Source organism: Panthera tigris, chromosome D2, assembly GCF_018350195.1.
Source record: "Panthera tigris isolate Pti1 chromosome D2, P.tigris_Pti1_mat1.1, whole genome shotgun sequence".
Lineage (NCBI taxonomy): Eukaryota > Metazoa > Chordata > Mammalia > Carnivora > Felidae > Panthera > Panthera tigris.
In genome coordinates this window covers 21,089,029-21,108,383 of record NC_056670.1, presented here as the reverse complement: position 1 = coordinate 21,108,383, position 19,355 = coordinate 21,089,029, and the positions used below count along the sequence as shown (strand labels likewise).

The 19,355-nt window shown below is 40.3% G+C and overlaps 1 protein-coding gene across 3 annotated transcripts in view; it reads left to right on the top strand.

The window, feature by feature from the left end:
- CCDC6 (coiled-coil domain containing 6) overlaps window positions 1-19,355 on the top strand; it is a 108,092-nt gene that overhangs the window by 70,785 nt on the left and 17,952 nt on the right. For all 3 annotated transcript variants that reach the window (XM_007095832.3, XM_042959853.1, XM_042959854.1), the window contains exons 4-5: window positions 12,323-12,426; window positions 14,258-14,418. In XM_007095832.3, coding sequence (XP_007095894.2) covers window positions 12,323-12,426; window positions 14,258-14,418 — 265 coding nt within the window. The remainder of the gene's footprint in view (window positions 1-12,322; window positions 12,427-14,257; window positions 14,419-19,355) is intronic.

The following is a 19,355-nucleotide window of genomic DNA, read 5'->3' as shown; positions in this document are numbered from 1 at the left end:
GCCCTATCCTGAAAATAAGCCTCAGATCTGGGATGTAAAGTTTCTATTTAACATCTTTAAGTGTTTACTTATTTTTGAGAGAGAGTGCGTACATGCGTGCACACGAGTGGGAAGGGGCAGGGAGAGAGGGAGACACAGAATCAGAAGCAGGCTCCAGGCTCTGAGCTTTCAGCACAGAGCCCCACACGGGGTTCAAACCCACAAAGGATGAGATCATGACCTGAGCCATAGTCGGACACTTAACCGACGGAGCCACCCAGGGGCCCCTCAAGGTCCTGTTTTAATTAAGATGAGAAACTGCCCCCACCCCGACCCCTGCTTTGTTTTAGTATGTCCAGGATGATTAAATGTTGGGGATCTTTTGCTGTATTTTGTTTAGCTACAAATAATTTTAGTCAATGCTTAGGCGGGAGCAGTTTTTTCCCCTCCAGTAGAAATAAATCTCTGTTTCTATGAATGTGATCTGATCCTCTCTTAGGATTATCATCCATATGATATACTATATGTCACAGTCTCTGTTATAGAATATATTCTGTATCATAGGTTATCAGAAGAGCAAAGGCATGTACTATATTATGTATTATATAGATTTATATGTAGTACATGGCTTTGCTCTTCTGACAATAAACATAGTTTTTAAACTGTAAGCTATTTGAAGGCAATTATCCCATGTGTCTTATGGTATACCACTGCTTTGCTGGAAGATTTTAAGTGTAGATTTGGCCAGGTAACTGTCATTTGTGTTTTGGAAGGAGGTACAGTATAGTGTTCAGGGCCTGGATACTGGATTCAAGAGGAACTGGATGTGAACCTGGTTCTTCTGCTTAATATCTTAGTTCACTTTTCGGGGGTGGGTAGTAGTGGTGGTAGTGGCTTTATTGAGATATGATTCACATACCATAAAAATCATCCATTTAAAATGTACAACTCATTGGCTTTTAGTATATTCAGAGTTGTGTAGCCAAAACCACAAACAATTTTAGAGCATTTTCATTACCTCAAAAAGAAACCCTGTACCCTTCAGCTGTCACTCTGAATTTCCCATTCCCTTTAAGCAGCCACTACTCTGTATTTGCTCATGCTGGATACTCAATAAAAATGAAATCATATATAGTATGTCATCTTTTGTGAGTGGCTTCTTTCATTTAATAAAAGGCTTGTATCCATGTTATAGCATGTATCGGTACTTGACTCCTTTTCCTGATTGAATAATGTTTCACTGTGTGGATATATCCTATTTTGTGTATGTGTTCATCATTTGATGGACATTTTGGGTTGTTTCCATCTTTTGGTTATTAGGAATAATGCGGCTGTGAACATTCACGTACAGTTTTTCATGTGGATATATGTTTTCATTTTTCTTGGGCATATACCTAGGAGTGGACTTGCTGGATTACATGGTAACTCCATGTTTACCTTTTGGGGAGAGTGCTAGACTGTTTTTCAAAGTGGCTGTGCCATATTGATGATAGCATCCTGGTAAATGTGAACTGGTATCTCATTGTGGTTTTGTATTTCCCTGGTGACTAATGATTTTGAGAATCTTTTCATGTGCTAATTGGCTATTTTTTATATCTTTGAGAAAAATGCCCATTCAGGATCATTTTATTATTGAATTCTAAGAGTTCCTTATATATTCTAGGTACAATTCCCTTATCACATATATCATTTGCAACTCACATGCCAGGGGACCCTCACTGTAGACTAGGATTAGTCTGGTCAACATGACTTTAGTCTTTTATGTTTTGTTTCGTTTTGTTTTTTTAACTGGTGGTCACTGCCTGCAAACCCTTATTTGAGAATTTTTGTTTAAACATGGTCATTGTTTGTCTCTTATTTGGAATTCACATTTTCTTAGGAGACAGTAAGAATATCTAGAACTTGGAATATTCTTTTAGTGTCAAGATATCTTAATCTTGAATGTTTTCTGCCAACCAGGAAGAGTTTTTATTATTTCTCTGGAGAAAGATAACTAGCATCAAAAGGTAGTCCACATTAGCCTATTTATTAAGTGAAGTTCAACTCAGCAGCTCTGGAGGGCCCTCTGTGCACTTGGCATGGAAAACTATGGGAAAGAAGAAAATAGTGGCCATAAGCAGGTGCACTAGATACTTAATCATTGTTAGGTAGTACAACAGAAAAAAGTGGAATAAGTTAGTGGAGAATTAGTCCCATAATTCAGCTAACATTTACATCGTGAACAGGATTGCCTGCCAGGTACCAGATGCCTTACTCTTTTTCTTTTCTCTAGCTGGCATAGTGAGTATAGTTTTCTCTGTTACTTCTGGAATTTAGTCCATCATCTTTTATCTGAGTTATATCCTGTTCCCAAAGCAAAGACACTGTTTGTCTAAAACTGTATTCAGAATTGGATGGCAATTTCATTCATTAGGATCCATTTTTTTAATCTATCTGTATTAAAGTTTATTTAAGTCATGTCTTCAACCGGTATGGGGCTCGAACTCACGACCTTGAGATGAAGAATTGCTTGCTCTTCTGACTGAGCCAGCCAGGCACCCCTCATTAGCATCCGTTTATAAACATCGTATCCCATGTAGTTCTTAGGGAAACTCTCACCTTGGTTCAAATCTTCCTTCCATCTGAATAAACTGTATGCCTTCAGGCAAGCAATTGAGCTCTTTTGTGAAATAGACATTAGTACCTAATTCCTAGGTGTGTTGAGGGGATTAATGTTGCATCCTGCCCTTCCTCACACTACATGCATATTGAAGTTCTTCATTCCTCCACTCAGAATCCTTCCAGTGTGGACTGCACAGCAAGAGATAAGTTAACATGGCAACCCAGTACACTGATGTTTTTGTACCCGTATATATGACTGGGACAAGTTCCATAAGACAACATTTCTTTTGATTCTCTATTGAATTCCATTTCATTTTTAGCAAAATGTAGGTCACAGTGGACTAATTTCACAATCCAATAATGGTTCATGATCTGCAGTTTGAAAATCATGTTCTGCTGTGTGCCATGCTTTCTTGCCCCCACATCTCCATGGATCTGTTTCCTCTGCCTGGACCGCTTTTCTCCCTCGCCTGCCCCATTGTCCTTCATCTTACCTGACTTTCCTCCTCCAGGCAGTTAGGGGCGTTTGCTGTAAAAGTATTTACATAATGATCACTATTTCTCTTGTAATACTTGGTACACAAACAGCAACTAGCAAACAATTATACGAAGTGTTTCTTCCCTATAAGTTTTCTAATAAATTGAAGGAGGGAAAGCACAATGTTGACCTCACCACCGTATCCTGGTGACTCACATCTATTAAGCTCTCCAAAAATGGTAGCTGCTGCTGTTAATAATGAAAGTTTCCATCTAATTACTATGGTACTTTACCCTACCCATTTTCCAGGAAAATGAGAATGCATATTATTTGAGCCACAAATGTCTCACCACCTTCCTTGACCTTGTCTCCTCAATTTATGAGTCAGAATGTGCTCAAGTGTCATTTGTGACCCAGCCCCTTTGGCTTTCTTTTGTGCCCATTCTTTGTTATGTGCCTGCTCTCTGCACAAACTCTGCTAACAAAGATGATGTTAGGTCCCAGCCTCATGCAGTCTGATCTCCTGTTCCAGGAAGGCCAGTGAAGAGGGATGCTGTATGCATGGCTGTGGTGGAGGGGAGCAGTGAGGCCTCTGTGGTGGCCCCGACCCCCTTTCCCCTACAACCATGGGAGACACCCCAAAGCTCCTTGGCACCGGGTTTAATTATTTGTTAATGGACACACGTGGTTGGATAGATCTAAATCCAGCCTTGTTGCGGAGAAGGAGAGACTGAGAGGAGACAATGGGAGAGAAGACTTGCAGTAAAAAGTGAGTGTCAGCACTGTGTGGAGTAGAGATACTGGAGACAGAGAAGAGAGCTCATGAAGAAGATGTGAAATTGAATCCTTCCTCTTTGCTACTGGGCAAGGAAAGAGAAGGAGTTGCATCTTTGGTGTCTTTGAGGGCATAGTTTATCTTTAGAGTCAGCATTTTGCATGAGGCAACCACGTAGCTGTAGGCCTCAGTGGTTACCTTCAGCCTGGCAGCATCAGGTGCTTACAGAGGCTTGACAAGACCCCAGCTTACAGGATCATTGCAGAGGTGACACCCACTTATCCTGGTGTCTCTCACCATCTGTAACCAGCAAATGCAGAGGCTGGGGTTTAGAGTGATGCATTTCAATCCTTAGGACAAGATTTAATTTTGTTCTTTTTTTTTTTTTTTTTTTTTTTTAAGTGAAACAAGGACACATTTAGTGTATTTTAAGTTCTATTAGGAAGAAAGGAGGGGCACCTGGGTGGCTCAGTGGGTTGAGCATCTGACTCTTGATTTCAGTTCAGGTCATGATCCCAGGGTCATAGGATGGAGCCCTGCATTGGGCTCCATGCTGAATGTGGATCCAGCTTAAGATTCTCTGTCTCCCTCTCCCCTTCCCCTGCTTGAGCATGTGCACGCGCGCTCTCTCTCTCTCTCTCTCTCTCTCTCTCTCTCTCTCTCTCAAATAAAAATTTAAAGAAAGAAAGGAAAGTTTTAGGTTTCCAACTCTTAGAATAGTTGCTCTTAGTCAAGGATACAAGATGGCCTTTCTGACTTACTTGTATACAAAATAATTCATTCAAAATACAAACCAGTTTTGCATCTTTGGTTGATCTTTTTTTAGTTGCTGTGGAGCCAAGGTATTTTTAAAATTCACAGGGAATGTGGCCCTACTGGGTTCTATTAGAATTCCATTCACATTAACTGCTGCCCTTGCAGATTCTGGCAGCGCGAGGAATCTGGGTAGTACCTGCTGATTTCTGTGTGCCGTTTTTCCCCCCAAAGAACAACCATGTTACTTGGGGTTTACTTCCATTAAAGAGATGAAATTTAGTGACCACTGCATACTTTGAAATTTGATTTCAAGTGCTAATCTCAAATTATGGAAATCATGGGAGTTTTTAATTAAATGTTTATATGAAAATAATCTATTGCTCTTTCAAGAAAAATTGGAAGACACAGAAGTACACAAATGATAAAAACATTACCTGGATTACAATCCACCCCTCAAATAACTACTATTCATATTTCTTCTTCATCTTCCCCCTTTTTTTCTTTGTTCTTCTTTTAAAAAAAACTGTAGGGTATTACAATTTGCTACCCTGATTTTATTTTTTAATAAAACATCATAACTTGTGCCTGCACATTTAGGCAAAATGCATTAGGGTACAGCCAGACGTAATCATAGTAAATCCTGAAGTTAGCTGGGTGGCAATTTGATTGTAGCAAATCCTTGAGGGTGTTTGGGTTGCTTGAGAAGCCTGGGTACAAGCATCTTACCTACTGCTTATTTGGGAAATCTGGGAAAAAGCCTCAAAGCATAACTGAAAAATTAGTGGAATTTTGTGCCTTGAAAGCAAGCAAGCTGGGGGCACTCCTCCAGTAGTCAAAGGAAGCATCAGTGGGCTCTCTTTTCAGTTGATTTGTAATCCAGAAAACAGGATGTCATGAAGCCAAGGATGTCATGAAGCCAACTGAGAGGTCCCAACTCCAGACTTGGGAAAGTAAACTCTGAGTTCTGTCAGGGACACAGATAAGGAAGTCTTTCTGCAGGATATGGGGGAAAAAATCCCTCAATTTCTTTGCTAGATCTCATTTCAATTAAGTAGAAAAACGCACTGTGTTTCATCTTGTTAGACTTTATTTTGAAGTATCAGATAACACCTGCTATGTGGATCAGTTGGTGCAAATGATGTTGCATGGTGGCAGGGAAAAAATTCAAAATGTGTTTCCTGTGTAAGGAAAGAGATACCTCCCCATGATCCAACAGTGTATTTCTGGTCATGCATGTATGTATGTAAAAACTCTCGCCAGTTAAATTGAAGTCCATTGGTATGTTACAGTAAGGGCAATAACATCCAGAGAGTACTGTACTCAGACTTTCTCGTTGCTTGTGATTTTGAGATGCATGAAATCTGTTTATGACCAGAGCAGTAATTTGGTTGATGACTTAGAAAGGGCATTTTCCTTAGCTAAACATGCATGGCTAATGAATGAATGTCCAAGTAAATCCAACATCTCTGCGTAAGGAAGTGGGATGGATGCAGTAATGACTTTTCATGGCAACTTCCATTTTGGATAAAGCATATCAAGAGAAGTTTCCCTAATGTTATTTTCTTAAGCTTATTTTAGATAATGGACTGGTGGTTGCCACTGATGTGATACTGTATCTACAACATACACTGTGTTATGACTTCTTTCCCAGGTCTTCTCCACTGCAGTCTGGATGTGGCAAAAGAATGTACACCCTGTTCCATCAATGGTACTTATGTTAAAAGTCCCCTAGAATTATTTACCCACTATGCAAATTTGTATATTATCCCGGTTAAGTGATGAAAACTTAAGTCCAGAAACCATATGAATCTGAATAATTCTGTGTGTGTGTGTTTTTTTTTTCATAAAAGGCCTTCATTTCTCAACATCACTGAATAAAAGTTTTAAACTTTAATAAAATTTATTAAACTGTTAAATGATGAAATAATGTCATTTTTACATGTTAATATTGATGCGATATTAATATTGTCCTGAAGTTCAGTTCATCAGAAAACAAATCTAATTTTTATAGGAGAAGTCTTTGAGAAAATATATTTGGAAGCTGTAGTATAGAAGGTTGACTCTGGGTTATCTGGAAAATTCTCAGAGTATTTCAAGTAGCTGACACTTCACTATTATCCTCTGAGATTTTATTGGCTTATTCTGGATTTTGTATCTATAAATTATCATCTTCAGTTAATGGATGTACTGTTAAATTGTACTGGGAACTTTCACTTTTAAGATCAGACATCTTTAAATTTCTTCTGTTACAAAAATAGTAAGTGTTCATTAAAGAATTGGGTGGGAGCAGGAAAAGGCAGGAAGAGAAATTATCACCAATATTCTGTTCACCCAAGGGGCAGCCCTAATTATCTTGCTGTATAGTTCTTTATGTTTTTTTTTAACATCTTTTTCCTTTTTTTCCTCTATCAGTATATTCCTGATGTACATAGATAGATTTTTCCCTTGTGATTTTGACTTCTTGGACTTAAAAGTGAGCAGCCTTTCTCTCCTTTTTTGTTGCTCTTCACTGACCAGCTTCCCTCGGTTCTTATTTGGCTTTGCATTACACTAGCAGTGGTGATGACCTAGAACTTGGTTTTAATTTTGAAACCAGCCTGCAGCTTGGTTAATCAGATAGGTACCTGGGGGCTCGGTGGTTTATGAACACCTGTCTTAACTCATCTGTAATAAAATCTGTAATAAAAATTGGCAGTTCGGTTTCTTAAAAAAAAAAAAAAAATTTTTTTTTTTCTTCAGAAGGCAAGGGTCAGATATCTTCCACCTAGGAGGAGCATTGTCAGGGCTGGGCAAAATTCCAATGGTTGCCTGAACAGACACCAAGAGAGGCACTAACAGAGTGTTTTTAAGTTTTACTCCATGTCTGTTGCTTTAATTTGCGAACAAGGCTTTGCCACAGAGTAAGGACCATGATGTATTATTATACTCAACTCTTTTAATGTGAGTTGCCCCTGATCTGTTTTAATAGCCCCCTCATGAATCCTGTTCTTTCCTATGTCTATGTAAAACCTTGATTAACTCGAATGTATTGGCAAAGTAGGATGGGATGAGATCTTTTATTGGCTCTACTCCTTGTAGTAGAAACAAAAGGGTCTTATCCCATTGGGGCTGCTAGAACAACATAGACTGGCTTTGTTTCTCATTTCTCATGGTTCTGGAAGTTGGATCTGGATCCTGGTGTGATGGAGTCCCGATGAGGACCTTCTTCCAAGTTGCAGTCTGCCCACTTCCCCTTGTATCCTCATGTGGGGGAGAGCAGACAGCAGCAAGCTTCAGGGTCTCTCTTGACTTCTAGAAAGGACATGAATCCCATCATCAAGGGGGTCATGACCTCATGGCATCAACTAAACCTAATCACCTCCTAAAGGCCCCACCTCCAAATACCATCACATTGGTGGTTAAGGCTTTACCATATGAATTTGGGAGGGGGGGGGGGGACACAAACATTCAGCCATTGAAAAAATACATTTTGTTTTTTTTTTTTACTGTAATTTAGTCATTTTCTGAATATTTACTGTTATTTTCCCAAGTGGTTCTGTTGTATCTCCAGGGTCACCACTTTGAACATCTATAATGGTATTATATAACAAATTGATTGGCAGTTGGGCTAAATTATCAATAGCCTTCAGATACTACCTAACTTGGAAAGTTCGGGGGGATTGTTGTGCTAATCCATAGTACCCACTTGTTTTCTTAGGATTTATCTTTCTCTTTTAGGAAAAAAAAATCTAGTCAACTAAGAGTTTGGTTAATATAGGTCTTCGAGGACTCTGTGATTTCTTTTTTATTTTATTTATTTATTTATTTATTTAAAAAAAATTTTTTTTAATGTTTATTTATTTTTGAGACAGAGAGAGACAGAGCATGAACAAGGGAGGGTCAGAGAGAGAGGGAGACACAGAATCTGAAGCAGGCTCCAGGTTCTGAGCTGTCAGCACAGAGCCCGACGCGGGGCTCGAACTCACAGACTGTGAGATCATGACCTGAGCCGAAGTCGGCCACTTAACCGACTGAGCCACCCAGGCGCCCCTGTGATTTCTTTTTTAAACATGGGGTACTCTCCTTACATTGTCACCACCTAAACTACCCTCTCCTGTATGTTGTAACAAACTGTGTGTCTGTGTTCTGTTTGTATGATAGCTCTTATTTCATGGGCATTTCCCTCTCTTTTATTATCTTGGATTAGTTGTAATGGGCTGCCTTCCAAAATTTGTTTTTTAAGCCATAGGTTTGGGGCTCAAAATATATTTTCCCATGGAAACAAGGATAATATTGTTAGACTAAAACTTTTTAATATAGATTGAACAAAGTTCACTAAGACCTTCCAAGATTCTAGGATTGAACACGATGGTTGTTAGGCCGAAGTTCTCCTGAGGCTTTTTGGCTAACCATTTCTTTCTCATACCTCTGCCCCCAGTGTCCCAGTTCTCTTTAAATCAGAAAATGCTGCAGTGAGAAAGAAGTGTGATGGTGTTTGGAGCCATCTCTCGGCCACCCCCTACCTTTTGCTTTTTTGGTAATGGGTCAGTATCTGCCCACTGAGAAGATACAGATAGGATGGGCTGTGAATTCAGATGAGCCAGCTAGATTTATTATACTCAAAGTTTATCCACTAAAGTTTCTATATTTATTTTGGGAACATAATAAGAACTCCTGGTCTGACATTAATTAACTTGCAATGGAAAGGAGAGCTACTGAAGAGAAGAAAAGAATTTGGCAGTCCATTGAACTGACTTAATTATAAAGCAGGCTTTCAAATGAGTATTATACAAATCCATGATATCCATTGGTGCTGAGTGCTCGCAGAATCAGCAGTCAGAGTGGCTTGGGTTTGCCCGAGAATTTGATGTTGGTGATAGATGAATGGGCGCCTGTTGTACGAACACTGAATGTAAAAAGCCCTCAGGTATTACTAGGAAGGAGTTGGGGAGAGGATGACAGTTAGAGACCAGCATAAGGAAAGCAGTGTGTCACTGGGCCGATGTTTCCATTCAGGCAAGACTCTCTGACTTCCTACTCTGTAAACTCAACATACACTGTCAGTTTTGAGGACTGTCTGGTATCAGGACAGTGCAAGCATGGAAAAATCTACTTCTGTCTGAATCGGCAGAGCTGGTGTGTATGCTCTGGCTCCAGATGTATAGGTTGTGGAATTAGACAAGAGGTGGAAGGGCAACTCTGATCCAGAACTTAAGAGAGTATTAATCATAATCATAATTAATCATGATAATATCATTTCCTCTAACTTCTTTGCCCTTTAGTGTCAGAGCTCCTCAGCAATGCAGAAAAGTTGAGATTTTTAATTTTTTAAAAGCATTCATTCATTCATAATTCATTTATTGAAAAGTTGAGATTTTTTTAAAACTGAAAAAACCCTGAAAGACCCTACCCTTTCTAAGGCTTAAAGATAATGTGGACTCCTACAGCACTGCCCGCCTGTGTAATGAAACCCCTGCGTCTGAGCCGTTGAGCTGCGGCCTCCTGTGTCGTCTGCTTCGTGGAAGTAAGTTCATAGAGCATTGGTACAGCAAACCCAGCTTTCACAGGAAGCCTTGGTTCACTGAAGGCAGTAAATTGATAACTTGTAGCTCAACCAGTAGGTGCTGAAAAGAACCTGAGACTCACGTACCTTTTCTGCTTGTTTCTCCCGCTCTCTTACCTGTGTCGGCATCGTGTCAGACTCCTAAACTATCCTCTGCTCTGCTGCTCCCAAGAATTGTTGGCTCGCAAATCAGAATAACTTACCCTAAATCTTACTTTCCCTTCAGGATCCCCATAGTTGAGGGTTGGACAGGACCCAGTTCTTTTGGCCACCGTGGTAACTGCTCCCACTCCTATCCTGGTGATATCGCTTTGCCAGAGTCACACGATCTCCCAGGGCAGTGGTCCCTTGGCGCTGAAATGAAAGGATGGCCTTAGATGGTTCTCTTGCTCCCCCCATCTCTAAGGGTCTGGAGCTGAACTGGCTCAGACTGAAGACAGCTGCCATCTTAAGCCTCACAGAGAATGATCGTGGCTAGTCCTGGAGGGAACCACACAGGTCAGGTAGGCCAGGCTTCTCATTTAGTGGATAAGGATCTGCTCACAGCCACATGCTTAGTAAGTTGTACACGGGTAGAGACAGCTTTGTCTTGATTTTGCTTTTCAGAATTATTGATTAGCATTATGCATGATTACTCTAAAATTAAAAGCAATTTGGTATAAGTTTACTAGGCATCCCTATGGTAAAACAATTCCTAGCTTGAAATTTTCCTTGCTTGCCAAGTACTCTCTATAATGCTTTTAGTTAAACATGGGAACAGGATCCTTACAGGGTAAATGCCTTGGAATTTTGTTTCTTTAAAAAAATGGCTGTAAATTGTACTTCAAAGCTTGGCTAAATATGTGGTCAGTGCAGAGAATCACGCAGTTTAATAGGTGTTCCATGAGCTGCTCCAGGGTTTCTCCCGGTTGCTGCAGGTTGAAAGTATCTGACATTCCGAAGAGCATTTGTGCATTCGCGTGCTCCCAGCTTCACTGCACAGAATGCTTCTGACTTGTTCTGAGTCCCCACCACCCTCCCCACCCCCATGCAGGGAAGGTATTTCTAAGCTGTATTTTCATTTGACCATGTGATCTTGGTTTATTCACTGTTAATAAGATCTGCTCTGGTTGCTTTAAAAGCCTACGGTTTATACATGGTACTGGTCTCATTTTACTGTGTACACAGGGACCTCTGATCAGTGAGGAGTCTCTGTGACCTGCTAAGGACATCTTTGCAGCTGTGCAATCAGAAATAATTTGTTGACTCGGTGATTGAAAAAGTGAATTGCTACTGGTTGAAGAGACAGCACAGGGGCAGTACCATAGCCATTCTCTCTTAAAAAAAAAATCTGTTACAATTATTTAATATCTCAAACATGTAGAGAAGTGTAAGAATGATATAACACATTCCCTCTACTGTGGCTGTGGAATTTAGCATTGCACTCTCTATCCCTCTTGCCAGCCTTGTTTTTCTTCATCTCTCTTTTGCTCTCCACCAAAGTATATAACTTATTTCACTTACTATCTATGCCCCCACTAAAATGTAAGTGTCATGAAGGGCAGAAAATTCTGATTTTTTGGTTCCCTGCCAGTGGCCTTGTTCACAGTATTCACATATTGTCCAGTATTGATTGATTAAATGAATTTTTCCATGTTTGCTTCTTTTCATGGAGTAGAGTGCATTTGGGGGTTTCCTTTGCAGCTGCATACTTTCCCCCAAATCAGATCTTTCTCTTCCCTACCTCCTCAGAAGTTACTAGTATTGTGCATCCTTTAATCAGTATGTAGAATTGTCTTGAGGTGTTTGAGTTCTTTATATACATGGTAATATAACCTTTCTGGTTTAACATTGAGCTACATGCAGAACCTGGGGGGGACAGACCCAGATAAATCCTGGTGTGAGTGGTAAGCACAGCTCCCCCAGACCCTCTTTAAAGAAGATTTTCGTGTGTCTTGACTAAATGCTGAAACAAGCAGTGTGATTCATGTACCAGAGGGCAATGAAGCATTCACATCAAAGAGTGAACCTGTCTCAGTTTTCCCAGTTGAAATTTAAGAACTAGATGCGCTTAATGTGTCTGTGCCAGGAAACTGGCCATTTCTTTGCAGATTTCTCCAAGCGAGGGAGTCCTAATGGTCCAATCAAAAAACCTCATTAACAAGGTTTAAATGGCCTACTATTCTCAGTAAAACTTTTTCCCTTCCTTTAGTTGAGACGAGAGAAGATCGACCTTGAAAATACTTTGGAACAAGAACAAGAAGCACTAGTTAATCGTCTCTGGAAAAGGATGGACAAACTTGAAGCGGAAAAGCGGTTTGTTTAGTCTTGCTGTTCAGTACGGTGTGTGTGCATGTCTGGGGTGCTGAGCTGGGTGTGACAAGGATAACAGAAGGGGCATTGTGATGCCCTGGGTGATGCACTCATTCATTAATTTGCCAAACCAAAAAAGTGTTGACAGCTTTCTGAACTCTTCTCATGCTGGTCACCTCTTTATATTTCTCTCTTATCGTCCCAGTAAAATTTCCTTTCATTTGGGGTTAAAGGTTATGAAGAGATTAGCTAAGGTGCTATTTTTCACCTTTAAATTGTTTGAAAGATGGTTGCAATTTCAACTTTTTACCTTGTTGAACTGGCTTCCCCAGTTTTCTAAAGTGGTTAGGATGTATATTGTGTACAGTTAATGATTACACATCTCTAGAATGTATTTCATGAGGAAGGCTGAGATTTTAACAGGAAAATTATCGATTTTAAAACTTACTGTGAAAAACTTGATGTAGTTAAGGTTAGGAATTGTGCTAAAAGTAGGTACATGGATGTGAAATGTCATTCAACAGCAAATGTTTCTTGAACCGCTTTATGCAAAACACTGTCAGGCCCTAATTTCTAAGTACTATGTACTTTGCGGGGGTGATGGAGCAGGGCTTGAAGAATGGCAGGGAGGTTCTGTATGTGGGATGTGTTCATGGGTATGGAAAGGGAGTTTTTTAAAAATGTTCATTAAGCTACTTCACTAGGATCTTTTGTTTGCTAACCAGAGTCCTTTTGCCGTAACTATTTGGTCTGCATGAACATCCATAAGTTATTTTGAGTTCATCTCTAAATTTGCAAAATATAGTCCTGTCTTTAAGTGAAAAATAGAGCTCTATCCCTGGGGGAAATATTCAAGCTGTAGGTGAATTGGCTGTTTTGCATTATTGTAGTGGTACTAATAAATTGAATTATTAAAAGTTACTTAATATAATAAATGCAGGGATCATTACAGTATTTAACATACCAGTTTTCTCAACAAGGGCAGGCCTGAAGGTGATTCACAGTTTGCATTTGGGCAAATTTAAAGGTGAAAAGTTAAAAACCAAACCAAAACCCTAGCAGCTTATAAAAGGGGACTTGGAGGTCCATTGTCAGTCTGCCTTCCTTTGCAGAATGCAGCTGGAGGTTTTGTATAGATAAGTACCAGAGTATTGTGTTAAGTAATATGAAATTATCATCTGTAGGTCAAAAGTTGTTGAATATTCACATTCCATGTGCTTCAAACTAATGATAATTGGTAGAGAAGGTGGGACCACCAATTATTAACCCAGTGATTTTGGTTTTATTTTGTTCTTTATCTTTTTGCCTCTGCTATGGCCAAAAGCAAAGGGCCTTCAGCCCAGTTTGTCATGCCGTTAGGATTGGTTTTTCAGGAGGGAATTTTATAAGTGGAGTCTATGTGAAGCCACCTTCCAAGGGGGTTCATAATATGGAGATTGTAAGTTTCACCAGCACTGAGTGAGATTTCTTTAGTCAACCATACAAATCAATATGATGAATGTTTAGGTAGCAGATAATTCTGAGTGCCTACTGTATGCCAGGCATAATAAGCAGACGCAGACATTGCAGACTTTCTCGCTAATGCTTAATTATCAGTGGTCCCTGAAAAGAAAAAAAAGGGTGGATCCTACAGCCCTGCCCTTTGACCTTGACTGGATCCTACTAGGTAAGGGAGCTCAGAAGTAGATATAAAATGGGCAGAGGAGTTTGGCAACCCTGTGAATTCCGGTGATTTACAGGAGTTTGCTATTAAAACAAACCCTCCAGCTAGTAGGTTGTTTTGTCTTTTAAGGCAAACTGTTTTTCATTGTTGGAATTTTTCTTTTCACTGAAGAATCCTGCAGGAGAAATTAGACCAGCCGGTCTCTGCGCCCCCGTCGCCTAGAGACATCTCCATGGAGATAGACTCTCCAGAAAACATGATGCGCCACATCAGGTTTTTAAAGAATGAAGTGGAGAGGCTGAAGAAGCAGCTGAGAGCCGCTCAGTTACAGCGTATGTAGCCTCTGATTTCACTGGTCTTCTGAGTACAGAATTAATCCATTTCCCAGTTACAGGATTTTACCAGTATTTACCATTGAATTTGCATAAATCAAATCCATACTGTATTTCATTACCAGTACATGTGTCTAGAAATCTTTCTATCATCCTGGAATAGATTATTTTTGAAAGTATTATAGTGGGACAAGGCAAATAGTTTAGAATACTTCTAGAAAATCAAATAATTTGAGGAGAGTCCAGAATCAGGCACTATTATTAATCTTCTGCCCCATGTTCATCTCTAAGATTGCAGTAACAAATGTACTTTTGGGGAATTAAGGCAGAGAATATAGTATTTATTTTCCTTACTACTAAACTTTAGCATCAGATAACATCTGTTCATCATACTTGAGGAATAAATGCTTTAAAAATTTATACTGATTATTTTGGAAAAGGTCAAGATGTTGAGTTAGAAATCAAAGGAACTAGATTTCTGAACACTTGCCTAGGGCACTATGTATTTGCTTGGGCTTCTCCTGTTTATGCAGTTGGGTTGCTCATATGGGTCTGAATAGACCTTGTAGTGAAAGGTATGCAGGGAAAAGTAGCTGTCCTTCTCACCCCTGACCCCAACCACCCAGGTCTCACAATTACACAGTTTTTATTTATTTCTTCTTCCAGATAAACTTATTTTATACAAAAAGTAGCACAATGAACACACTCTTGTATTTTTCTTTTTTTTACTTACTGTATCTTGTAATTTTTTCCTTGCTAATACATAGAGATGTCTTACTCCTTTTCTAAAAGGATGCTTGGTATTTGGTTAAGTGGATATACTAGTGTCCCCGTACCTCCAGTTTCACTTTCCGTGGTGTCCATTACCTGTGGTCAACTGCAGTCCAGAGGCAGATGGTTCTCCTCCTGACTTAGCGTCAGAAGGTCAGTAGTAGCCTGATGATATGTCACATGCCTGTGTCATTCACCTCACTTCCATCTCCTCATGTAGGCATTTTATCATGTCACATCATCACAAGAAGGGTGAGTACGCACAGTAAGATATTTTGAGAGTGTGAGAGACGAAGACCTTCCCTTGCCCTTCAAGGTCCTTCTAGTCGGACTAAGAATCAAATTGACATGAGACAGATTAACAGGAGAAAATCAAATTTAATAGCATACGTACGGGAAATCTACAGGCAACATGAAGCTTATTTGGACAAAGGGAGGAGGGTTCTGAAGATACAAAGGAGAGACAGACCATCAGGAGGAAGGTGAGAGGAGATGTTTGGAAAACAAAGCCCTATTATGTAGAGAAGTTTCTTAGGTAAAGAGGAATCTCTGTTTATAGCTCTCTTTGTGGTACAAGCAGGCATTGGAGGGGAAGGTAAAGAGCTTTTCCTAAATCTGCTGGGTTTGGATTGCTTTTACTTCAAAATAATGTTCGTGCCAAAGTGGCCCATCTTGGGTGGCCTGCCCTCCCTACAAGAGAGATGGAGACAACTTCATGTAGCTATAATTGTTGTTATAATTGTTCTGTTTTGTTTTTACTTTGTTGACCTCTTACTGTGCCTAATTTAGAAATTAAACTTTATCATAGGTGTGTATATTGAGGAAAACACCTAGTATATGTAGGGTTTGGTGCCCTCCTTGGTTTCAGGCATCCACTGTGGGATCTTAGAGTACATCACCCTTGGATACCTTATACCATAATTTAGTTAACACCAGTTGTGATGCTGCAACCACAGTGGACATCTGTGTCCACACATTTGATACCTGAGCAAGAGCATCTTCAGGAGAAACTCCAGAAGTGGATTTGTTGAGTCACGTGAATGTGCATTTAAAATTTTGGTGATTCATACCTTAACATTGTCTTCTCTAAAGTTCACTGCAGATTCTAGTCCAGTAGTGCATCTGGGATGGTGACTCAGGATCATCCTTGGAACCTTTAAAAAACAATGTTCATTTCCTCTTGTTGCTGTAACAAATGACTGCAAATTTAGTAGCTAAAAACAACACAAATATATTACCTTCCAGTTCTGGAGGTCTATAGTCCAAGATATCTCTCACTGGGCTAAACTCAGGCTGTCAGCAGGGCTGGTTTCTGGTAAAAGGCTCTAGAGAGACTCTGTTTCCTTGTTTTTTTCCAGCTTCTAGAAGCTGCCTGTACTTTTGGGTCATAGTTCCTTCTTGCATTGGCATCACTTCTACCTGCATCTAGGATTGCATCTTTTCACTCCTGCTCCCCTGCCTCCTTACAAGGACCCTTTGATTACCTTGGGCCCAGCCAGATAATCCACGATAAATTCCCACCCCAAGGTCCTTAACTTCGTCACAGCTACCAAGTCCCTTTTGCCATGTAAAGTGACATAATCCCAGGCTTCAGGGATTAGGATGTGGACATCTTTTGAGGGTCCATTATTCTGTCTAACCTCATACAGGATTCTGGGCTTACTCTAGGAGTAGAACCTGGTCCTCCATTTGTTTTAATACAAAGAATTCTGATGTGTACCTCGGGTTGAAAACCACTACATATATTACATGAAAACAAATCAGTTTTCAAATACTAGTTATGTTAGGATATTTTTTGAGTTTTTGGTGTGTCAGACAGATGTCTTTTAGCCCCTTTCTGAACTTCCTCCAGTGCTGTCAGTTTACAGTTCTTTCTCATGTATACTTATGCCCCAGACAAAACTTTTAGAAGAAATTGGGGAAGAATTTTTCATTCCCATAACTTTCTTCGTAGGGCACTATTTGGTCTTTGAAGAGACTGCAATGACTACAGGAGCATCCATAGGTGCTATTTCAATTTCATGAGGGCAGAGAAAGCTGAATGGAAGAAGGGGCATGTGGCTCCCTGCTGCTCACATTTGGTCTGGATTGGTTGAGAAGATGAGTTAGTGACTTTCCTTCATCCTCCAGAGGTCAGATACCCCACCTCTCTGCCATGCTGCTGGGACAGTTGGCTCCTTACGCTCCAAGGCCAGCGGTATCAAAACTTGAACCTCTCTCCCAATAGTTCTTCAGCTCTGGATAAACATGAAAATCCCCTGGGGGCTTTTCAATATCCCAGTGGAGAGGCTTTATCCTCAGGATTCAGATTTGTTTGGGGTAGGATCCGGGCATCAGCATTTTCTAAAAGTGTAAACTTGAAAGGGGATGCAAAATGTACAGGCCACCTTTGGATCATATGGGAACTGCCTCTTTGGAGTCTGTCTGGAAGTCATCCTCTATTGATGCTAACTTTGTGACTAAGTGTTCCAAGATGGCTGAAAATGGGGGAAGCATCGACTGTGCCCCCTGAGTCCTGGGAACTCTGTGAGAGAGCGTGAGAGGGTGGTGACTCACTCATGGGAGTAAATCCAGTCTCTTGAAATCCAGTGTGGTGGTGTGCCAGCAGAGGGCACCCAAGGAATACCGTGGTGTCAGCCATCTGCTGCTAGCGCTGTAACACTCAGAGGTGTTGGGCCTGGTGCTTTCTCTGTCCTCTAGCTTCTGGGTTAATTGCCCAACTGCCATGAAAGTCCTCCAGCCATCACTCCTGCTGACTGATGTTCTTGTGTATAGATTATTAAGTATTCCCCTACTGATTTCCTCGGATGCTAAAGGATTGCATCTGAAAGACAGTGTTTCTTTAAATGATTGTTCTTGAAGCCTCATAAATCCTCAGTTCTCTGAAGCTTTCCTATTTATGGAAAAGAAAGGCAACTTGCTCCAACAGCCATCCCTCTTGTTCTAGAAACAATAATACTCCAAGGGGCCAATCTAGTGCTTCCTGTAGAGCTAGTGAAAAATTCTGCATGCTTGCATATTTGGGATGAAATAATTTAAATCATTTATATTAAAAGTGTACTTTGTAAATATTTTCCCAGCATGCCTTCAATTAAAGAGATTTTTGCATCTGGATTAGACAGCAGGGTTTCTGGTTATATTGAAAACAACTGAGGGATTTAGTGTTTAGTGCACATAACTGTTTAATAATTTTGGTATTTTTATTTGTATTTCTAAAATAAGGGTATTCAAGAACTTTTATATGTTCTGTAATGATGTGGTCTTAGAAATCATTGAATACTTAGCATCAAAAGTCATTATTTGCTAAAACATCAGAACTTCATAGAAGTGCTTAAAACTGAAAGTAATTTGGACTGGAGAGTTGAAGTAGGGTCACTTTGTGGGGAAGAGGTGGTCAGTGTGGCATTCCACACCTTCCTTCCTTCTTAAATTTGGAGTGGGCTAGTAATATGGAGCAATAGTTTATAGGACTGTTTCCTCAGCATGACCATGACCGCTCTGAGTTTGTAGCTATTTTTTAGAAATGAGAAATAGGTGGAGATTTTATTTTTCCCAGGATGTTCATTGGCTGAGGGAGGGAAAAAGGATGGAAGCAAGAAGATGGGTTGACCCTACATTTTGTATTAACATTATTTTGGTGACTTAGTAACAACACATTCTGTCAGATGTAAACCAGCAAAGGGCTGGGGGTGGTCACGTTTTACTGTTAATTGGAATGGTGCCAGAAAGTACCCCACAGTCCTGCACAGAGTGATCTCAGAAGGGCGGGGGTTGTGAAAGCTCCAGAGAATTCAGCACAAGGACATTGTAGAGCCCCATGAAGATGTCAGTTCCACATTTCAGATTTCTGTATGGAGAATCTGATGGGCTTGGCTTGGGTCCATCTAGCCCTGAGGCTAATTGACCCTGGTCCAGGAGACGGGTACTGTAGCAGAGGCCTCGCTCTGTGGGGCAGCTCCTGAGGAACGGGAATTTGTCATAAGCAGGACTCCGTTCCTGGAGCCTACCTGCACACGGGTCTGTACCTACAGTCTGACTCAGGCTGTGCATGAGTCAGGGAAGTAGAGTCACACACACCCGGAAAGTTAGACGTGACCTATTCATCTAAAGCTATTCACTACGTCAATTTCTATTTTTATAAAGAGAATTCTAACCTACCGCGTGTT